Genomic DNA, 9802 nt, shown 5'->3' with positions numbered 1-9802 from the left:
AAATCTAATCACACAATATGATTATTAATTTGGCTAAACAAAAGTGTTTGTAATCCCCTTCAAGTCTGCTGAATTTTTATTTTATTTCGTCCAAAAAAAAAAAAAAAGTGAACGGGTGGTTTATACCTAGGTTTGAAAACATCTAACAATGACATTGATATTTTTTAGATGATAAATATCGCTTTTTAGCATTTGATAAGAGCAGCCTCCAATTTTTAGTTGATCTTATGCATTAATAGCCTGACTGGAATTGTTACAGTGAATTCAAACAAAACCAAAAGAATTTTCGAGCAATTTTATGATAATTACCAAATTTCCAGCTTAGAAAATTAAACCCTTTTCTAACAGGGGAAAGGTGTACATCTCAATATTCTGCATTTCTACTCATATATCTCCCAGTTTGCAGAGAACCCATCTAGCCTATTTAAACAGTTAAATGATCCACATTTCCTAACTTCAATGAATGATGTTTTCACTATATTAAACATTTAGTAGAAAATTATACTGATGGGAAAAAGAGCAAGCTTGATAAAAACCTGCATTCCTACAAGAAATAGGCAATATGAACTCCAACAACTTCATGAAAATTGGTTGAAGACTGAAATTTTATTAGTCCACCAAGGTTTGATACTTCAAAGAATTTGATCATCGGGTTGAGTCATTTTGCTCATCGACACTTTCCCTCTTTCCATTGCAACAAAAGAAGTGTGGCAACTTGACCTGACCACAGCTCGTGTGAAAGGAGTGTTGTAAATTATACAAACAATACATCAATATAAAGACAAGATTACTTACTGGGACCACGTAAGTACGTATATTCAATTTTTGAAACAGGTGTCGTAACTCATTAGTGTTTGCTTTAACACATGCATGAGGTGGAGGACACAAAACTTTAGCTTTTTACTACGCGTGTACTATTGTTATGTTTGAACTATTGTATTAGTAAATTTAGTCATAGAGGCTGCACTATGCTCACTTTGTAATAAATTCATTCCTTCATCTAAGGTTTTCAAGAAATGATTGAATATTAGTTCATGACATTATTATTTACAATTTCTCTCTTTCTTTTGCACACCCTTGAGGCCCTGCTTTCTCTTCTAAAATGAAGCAAAACCTCCCTAAGTAAATGATTTGTCACCTCACTAAGGCTTCATTTGGATAAGCTTATTTTTAAGGCTTTGTTTGGTTGGAGGAGTGGAAAAGTGAGATGATGGAAAATTATGGGAAGATAGAAAAGTTTTGGTTTTCTCTCGTATGTGTTTGGTTGGAAGAGTAGAAAAGTGAAAGGGTGGAAAATTCTTTTGTTTGATTGGAAAGAAAAGTGAGAGGATAAAAAATGTAGTTTATACGAATTGAGTATTATGTCTTTGTTATATAATATATAAGAAATAGAAATATTTACACATTAAATAATATAAAAATTAACAAAAATACATGTAATTTTATATTAATTATTTTATTATTATAATAATTTAAAATTTATGGCTCTTGCTTACTGCCTAGGAAGACAATTTCAAAAAAAAAAAAAAAAAAAAAAAAAAAACGGAATGACATAACAAACAACTGTTGGCTTGCACTTTTTGTGTCTATTGTTTAGTTATATTATATACGTGTTGTATGAAGACCTCTGGGAATAATGGAAAAAAATAATAATAATAATCAAATATCAATGGAGAAGTTGGAATATAATGAGGAGTCTTGAGGACAAGGCAAAAAAAAGAGAAAGAAAAGAGAGAAGAGTAGAGAACCTGGAGACGTGCTGTGAAGTGGGAGAAGGAGTTAAGTTGCTGAGAATGTGTGAATTGATAGGTTGTCTAGAGATGGGAAAGCGACAGGTGAGTGAGTGCAATAAAGGTAAGGGTATTTGTGTAATTTATTATCTACATTATCTTTTCTCCTTAATTTTTCTCCCAAATTGAGAGGACAAAATTTTGTGAGTGTGGAGGGATTATTTTCCATACCATTTTCTTTTTCTCTTGTTTTCTCTTCTGAACCAAATAAGAGAAAATTCTATTTTCCACCCTATTGTTCTCTCTCTTTATTTTCACCCCAACCAAATGGCCTAATAATTCATCCACCACATAGAGACTTCATGTATGAAGACAGTGAACCAAATAAGACTAAAAAATTAGTAAAGCAACCTAAAGTGTTCCTTAGAGAAAATCAAGAGTTAAGTAAAAGACAAACTGCCAATCAAGAGTTAAGTAAAAGCCTTGAATCATAACTGGAACCCAATAATACTTGAATACAAAATGCATTATTGGTTTTTTTAAACAAAATTTAAAAACACTTTCAAATAACAAATAAAGATAATAAAGTATACCCTAAAGTTTAGAATTACTTGGATTTTACACTTTGAAATTTCATTCCGTTAGTAAAAGCAAATCCGCCCCTTCATTAGTGGACCCGCTTACATGGGCCGTTAAGTAACACATTGGCACCAAGATCCACTCAAGACCTCTAACAAGTAAATTTTTTTGGTCACTTCAGCCTTCCCAAAACTGCTCTTTCTGCCTTTCACATGAATTAAATCAAATTGAAATCCACAGAACGTCGCGGTTTATCTACAGGGGCGGCTTAATTTAAATATGATTTTTAAAAATTTAAATTCAACTATTTTATTTTAGATGCAAAATTACTACTAATTAACATGAATCATGTAGATTTTTTTTTGAAAGTCTATAGACAAAAAATTTGACAAAACTTTTCACACCTATTAATGTGACAAATTGATAATTTGATAGTGATAAGTAAAAAAGTAATGTTAATGGTGGACTTAAATAAAAACTAGTAAAAGTTTGTCAACTCAACTTATGAAAAATGTTGTATTTTTTTTTTTTGTATTGCTCTTTTTTTTTTAGAGGTGTTATATTCATAATATATTCAAACAAATCTTATGTATTATTTTGTTATTGATTCTAATTTGAACTCATCACTGAAATTAATTTTTTATCATTAATAATACCCTGTAACAACCTGTCTCTTAGGATTTATTTTGAAAGTATTGTGAAAAATGTCGTGGACGTAACATTTTTTTTTCTTTTTTTCTTTTGCATTTGATAAAAAAATATTATTTTATTCATTGGCTAATACTTGGACTTAATTAATACTATTATAATTTTTTTTTAAATACCCTATTGATTAAAATTTGGGGGCCTTTTTTCTACTTGGGACTTTAGGCGACCGCATCAGTTGCTTTATATATAAAGCCGGCATTGCTTATCTGAAAAAACCCACGCCCTAGAAGGACGCCGTTTCACGAGAAACTCAAAACCCTGCTTGAGCTCCCTTCTTTCTTCTTCAGTTTGAGTTTCAACAGAAAAACAAATACATCTAAGTTTGTAATACTACACTGTACTGTGTCCATCAGTTTAGTGAAAGCACAATCTTACGAGAGATAGAGAGAGGGGAAGATCTTTGGCCACTGTCTGACTGCTTGAATCCCCACCGGTAACGTGTTTTGTTTTTCCTTTTATTTATAATAATAATAATAATAATAATAATAATAATGTTGTGATTATGGTTTAAAATGAAATATTAAAAAATGGGAAAAAAAAAACTCAGATTTTAGATAATGAAATATATAAAAGAGAAGGAAGAAAAAAGTGTTGGTAGCTACCTACAATTTAGATGGGAGGAAAATTTGAAAAAAGAAAAAGAAAAAAAAAAAATGAAGTTTGGATTGGACAAAAATGATGAGTTGGTGGCTGGAAGTGGTAACTTGGTAAGTGAATTTTATAATGAAGGATGAGAATTACCTTTTTCCTTTTGAGCCCGGGTTTTATCCCTATTTTCTCCTCAATTTAGAGAGATTAAATTTTGATAAGCTCGGGTGAAAAACACATGCACCACCCTTTTTCTATAGCAAACCAAACAATAAAAATAATAAGTGTTCTTTCTAATTTTCTCTCAATAACAAATGATGAAGAATAATTGAAACAAGATCAATTCATGTAAGTTGAACATTAACCTATATCCACATGAATTGTGGTCATTTGACGTTATACTTCTTGTTAATTCCAAATAATTTCATTACACAAGGAAATGTTATTATTTGAGCAATGTTTGATATTAAAGAGTGAGAATTTTGGAGGAGATGCCACCCCTACTTGGCTAGAAGAGTCCTATTAAACAATTCTATGTCCCTAAGACCTAGCTTGCCTGCATGTTCTGGTTGACACAGGGTAGACCAATTTAGCCAATGGATTTTTATGTCCAAACATGTTCCTTTTATCATATTAAAAGAGTAACTTTTTAAGCTCTCTGCAAAAGACAGTAGCCAAACATTTCTCATGATCTTAATCTCAAGAACCCCCCAAATTTGTTGGACACTCGTAATATTTTGAGAGAGGAAAATCGTTGTCTTAGCGCTCTTTCATATTAATTACTCAATGTCTCCACCAACTTCTCACAATTTTGGGATGTTGCTTCACAAAATGACAGTGAATTATCAGCAACGAAAACTTGGATGGGTTTGTGTTGGGCTTTGTGGAGCCTAGTTTTGTTTGATCCAGTTTGATGATCTGACCCGACCCGACCCGACCCAAATAATATTTTGTGGTTTTTAATGGGAGATTTACTGAGGCTTAGTCCATGGAGCGGAGGCTTGGGCCAAAGTATTGTAGCCGCAATTCTTGTACTCTGTATTCTTTCCTAATAATAGTGAAATTTCTGCAACTCTGTGGACGTAGGCAAATTACCGAACCACGTAAATACTGTTTTGTGCGTGTGATTGTTTTTCTTTGGCGTGTATTTTCTCTATTTTTTTGTTTCTCACAGGTTGGGAATTCGGTTTAATTCCCTACATCTTGGACTCCCCGCTAGTAGCAATTCCTCTTACATCTCCTTCCCTCTCAACCTGTCTTAACTCTTAACATGGAAGACATTCAACATAGAGGATAAGCAAACAAGGTGGCAAGGATCACCTTGATGTATGCCTCATATTACTCGAAAATAATCCACAAGTTCCACTGTTCAACAACACTAGGCGGGAGGTAGAAGACTAACGCATCATGATCAAAGAAAATTCACATTACCTCATGTAAAAATTCTTGTTTATTTTAACATAAATACTTTTTTTTTTTTACACAACTATTTTTCAAAAATGCCTAATTGAGAATATCTATCCTAAATGCTATTTCAATAAAATATTCATTCTTCATTCACATACCACTTTTTTAAAATACTCACATCACTCACACATAAACACACACCAACTGAAAAAGTGAACTGAGAATGAATAAAATGTCTTTACACTTGAACAAACATACACCAATGCACTAATGCAAGTGCTTTTTAAGATTGATGTAAATTTTAGGCCTATTTTGCATTTAGTCTTATCTAAGACACTAATCGATTTTTAGTGTAGATGGAAATTGAATCCTAAATCTCTTATTTAATAATTAGAGGTTTTACTAGTTGAGTTAAGTGAAACTCACACTCTTATCAATATTTTGAAAAAACCTAAACCTAGCTATGATAGCTTCCAAAAACTTCCATTCAATCATGTTGTAGGCTTATTCATTTCTAAATTATTTAGTGCCGGCCAACCTTTCCATTTTTCTTTCTTCTAATTGAATGTAGCATCTAAATGGCATGTAAACATTATCGAAGTTTTTATTTTTTAAGTAATATTTATTATTATTATTTAAATAATTCAATAATTACAATGCAATGAGGAATTAAAATACTGAATGTTTTCATTAAAAACACCAATATAACCTTGGGTAACACAATTTTCAATCTATTAACTAATGCCTTCAAAGTTAGGATAAGTGAAATACTTGTGGATAAGGAAAATATGTGTAAGGTTAATAGTTGGAATATCTTGGTATTTTCAAAACATCTAGGATTTAAATTATTTCTCATTGGCTTGTATAACACTATAACTATGGAATTATAATAAAATAGAAAATAGAAAATAGTGGGCAACATGTGGCATGATCTCAACACATATGAGACAATTCTAGTTATTACTTATTATAACTGTAGGGATAAAGGGTCCAGAAATGGATATTGAGCCGTGGGCCGTGTCCAAGGATATTAAGTCGTCCAGGACAAGTAGATACTAACTAGAACATTGTTGAATTAAATTTAAGTGCGGGGAATTGTGAAAAATAACTTAATAACCTTTAAATAGAAATTATATGCCACTGGAACGTAGCTTCACAATAAATAACAAGTTTCAAGTAATTTAATTACATTAATGCAAAAAAAAAAAAAAAGAAGTAATTTAGTTAGATGGTACAATTTAATATAATTTTTCTTTAGTAATTATTCTCCAAAAAAACATGCTACGGCTATGCATATATGTATCTCTATCCTCTAATCACGTCCAAGCCTCAATTAGTGTCTAAACTGGTTTATTTGAGCGTGTGTGTAAAAAGGTTTGCTTCAATCTGTGTGTCTTTTGCTAAGAAAATGAAAGAGAAAATAGTCCAATGATTTAAAAAAAAAAAAAAAAAATTAAGAGTTGATGTGGCAATTTTGAATGCTTATTAAAATAGACACTATAAGAGAAGCTTTGCAATCACCTTTTTTTTTTTTTTTTTTAGTAAACAGTAGTACTTATTAGAACAACACGAAAATAATAATAGTGTTTTAAATCGATTTATAATACATTATATAATCAAAGTATAACTACAAAAAGGTCTAGCCTTTGTAGTTGTAGACTGAAATTATAAACAGCGAATATTAGACACACAACTAATATGGGATAAACATTCACAATAAGCTCTATTGATATATTCTCTCATGTGCTAACGTGTTTACAAACTTGACCGCGCACTTGTATTCACAGTAATAATTAAATACCAATGTGTTTACAGATCCGCACGAATCAGATTTTTTGTAAAAAATATCGAGAGAGAATTGGATTTGGTTAGGCAACGTGTGAAAACCTTTCCAATTAAAACAAAATTGACACTTCAAGATGGAGGTTACTGATTTTTCGAATTTTTTTTTAAAATAACAATAAATATTAAACAATTTAGTTAATTGTCATATTTCAAAACAATTTTGAAAAATAACATATCGAGTATCTAAAACTCGAGTTCCAGATGGAACTCGAGTTTTTAAGTCTCGATTTGGAGAAAAAAAATTGCGCTGAAAATCGAGTTTTAGAGACTCGATTTCCATAAATTGCAAAAAACGCCGCTATATGGCTTTAAAACGTCACTATAGTGATTAAAAACGCTACTATAGGGCACCCTAAACCTGGTACTTACAAAAATTTTTTGTAGGAAAACGCTGCTATAGGGATTTAAAACGTCACTGTAAGGCTTAAAAACGCCACTATAGGTGAAATTTTTTGCATAAAACTCGAGTCTTAGAGACTCGAGATCTATGTGGCATTTTTCCACTCAGAACACGAGTGTTTGAAGGTCGAGTTTTTTAAGTGGATCTCGATTTTTTGAAACTCGAGATGCTATTTTCCAAAATTGTTTCAAACGTTGTCTAACTTACAAAATAGAAAGGCTGAAGGAGGTTATTTTGCTCAAAACCTCCTGATTTTTCGCTGGATGATGTTCTCTTGGATAATGTCCTTGAATGGTAAAAAAAAAAATTAGTATAGTAGTATATTATATAGCACTGGACAATTAAAGGGGATTGGTTGCTGAATTGACTTTTTAGTCAATTTGGTGCCTAGGGAGTAGCGACACCTACAGTTTTAAAGAATCTCATCCCGACCCAATGTCGGATCGAAAAACTTGGTTTGAAAAGTCAACGTAATAATTTTATCTAGTGCACCATAAATAATTCTATAAATCACCATACACGTTTATCGTACACTCACTATGACTCTTTACGGAGATCTCCGTGGCCGTTAACCCAAAGTTTCCCAAACTAGAATACTGGTATATTTTAGGTAGGGCTGTATCCAAACACTCACTATGACTCTTTACAGAGATCTCCATAGCCGTTAACACAAATTCTCCCAAACTGGTACACTGTAGTGCATTGTGTATTTTAGGTAGGGCTGTACACGGTGCGGTGCGGCCGTTTGGGGCCGTTTCTGCACCGCACCGGAAACGGTTCTCCGGCAACATCGGTGGTGGTTCTCCGGCGACATTGATTTACTCACCTGCGAAGTCTAATCAACTACCAGGCGATGGAGGCAGAGACAATACCTTGAAGATTTGACCTGGGTGGCACCGTGGCAGCAAAAGCCCTAATTGTAGGGACGAGGGAAGAGGGAAGAAGAAGAGAATGCCTCGGATACGTCTGCCACCGGGGTTTAAGTTCCAGCCAACCGACCAGGAATTGATTTTGGTCTATCTTTTACCAAAGATTCGAGAGAATTTGGCTGACGACTTCATTAAATTCTCTGATGACGTTTATAAAAAGCCACCCTCAGAGTTCTGTACTGATTCCACGGCTTTGTATGGACATGACAACATTGGGAAGCACTATTTCTTCACCCGCTTAAGGAGGTCCAATCGAAAGGTGGTTCGCACGGTTGGCTCTTGTGGATCCTGGCATGAAAGCAAAAAATATAATATAGTGAACAACGAAGTGACTATTGGGTGCAAAAGATTGTTGAATTTCAAACTGAAGGGTGAAGGTGAATGTAACGCTACAAAAACTACCGAGTGGATAATGCACGAATTCAGTCACAGCAATGAAAGCCCCGATATAGTTCTGTGTGTGATTCAGAATAAGAAGAAGGACGAGGAGAAGGGTTTGGGTTCGCCTTTGGTTTTGGGTTTGGGTTGGGGTTCAGGTTCGGGTTCTAGAAGAAGTTTAACAATTACATCGGTGGAATCGGGTTCGCCGAGGAGTTTTTTTGACAATCCGGATATATTTGAAGAGATTTACGCATTCCCCCCTTATTACGAAAAGACAACTGAGGTTGAGAGACGGCCTGGGGAGCTTAATGATCTTGCTGATGACCCAGTCATCCAATTTGACCCAATGTCTTTACTGCGCGACGAACCATGCCCTGCCCAAGATGAAGAAATCCAGCAGAGCATGAATATGGGACCTCAATGTGATAATGACCTATTCTCTGGTTGTTCTGGTTTCATTCCCCTGACACTGCTGAATGAAGATGCTCCAATTCATTCACCTGAATTTGATCAGTACTTCAATTAAAACCGAAGTAGATTTCTTTGATTTACAAACACCCCTTTTACTTGTACTTTGATAGTACGTAGATATCTATGACTTACAAACACCCCTTTTACTTGTACTTTGATTATAGCATGTCTCTAGTGGCATTGTTCTTTTTATCCTGGATTTTTTCTTTGGTCAGGAATTAATATGTGGAAATGCGATAGAAATTTAAAGCTTGAACTTTTTTTAGCCATTTAATATTGTCTTTTGTGATTGAATAGACGCTTGACACATGTTTTCTTGTTGATTGTTACTCCTGTTTTACTTTTAACACATATTTGTACTTCCTGAATGAAGCTGCTCTTTTCCATATTGAATTACTGCAGAAGGACAGTGAAATACCTATATAAATTTGAGTTTCCAGTTATACAACTCTGCTTATAATTGTGTAGCAAAAGGGGCATCACACTTGTATTGTGTCAACCTTCTTTAGTTTTGTAGGCAACCATGTGTCAAGCGTCTAGCTTTATAAAACTGCTTTCATGGAGATTTGAGTATCGCGTATCCCGCCTTTGCGAGAAGGAACTGGCATGCCGATATGTTATAAAAGTGGTACGAATCACGGAAATTACACCTTTCACAAAATGATGACAAGTTAGATAGCTGGTAGAATTTAGTTTATGCCATTTCTTTAAAGTTAGCTGGTGTTTTCAAAATCTATGCCATTTCTGCATCATACATACACTTA

At 33.6% G+C, this 9802-nt stretch overlaps 1 protein-coding gene across 1 annotated transcript; it reads left to right on the top strand.

Annotated features, from left to right (window-relative positions):
• Nucleotides 1-8208: 8208 nt before the first annotated feature.
• LOC126691487 (NAC domain-containing protein 2-like) lies at nucleotides 8209-9093 on the top strand. Its single transcript, XM_050386526.1, has one exon. The coding sequence runs from the start codon at nucleotides 8209-8211 to the stop codon at nucleotides 9091-9093; it is 885 nt and encodes a 294-aa protein (XP_050242483.1).
• The last annotated feature ends 709 nt before the right edge of the window (nucleotides 9094-9802 follow it).

Source organism: Quercus robur, chromosome 7, assembly GCF_932294415.1.
Source record: "Quercus robur chromosome 7, dhQueRobu3.1, whole genome shotgun sequence".
Taxonomy (NCBI): domain Eukaryota; kingdom Viridiplantae; phylum Streptophyta; class Magnoliopsida; order Fagales; family Fagaceae; genus Quercus; species Quercus robur.
Note: the sequence above shows the minus strand (reverse complement) of the source record. Positions and strands in the feature narration are given on the sequence as shown.

Bases quoted from the DNA above. Each gene is read 5' to 3' on its own strand.
- LOC126691487 (XM_050386526.1), top strand. From the start codon at position 8,209: ATGCCTCGGATACGTCTGCCACCGGGGTTTAAGTTCCAGCCAACCGAC.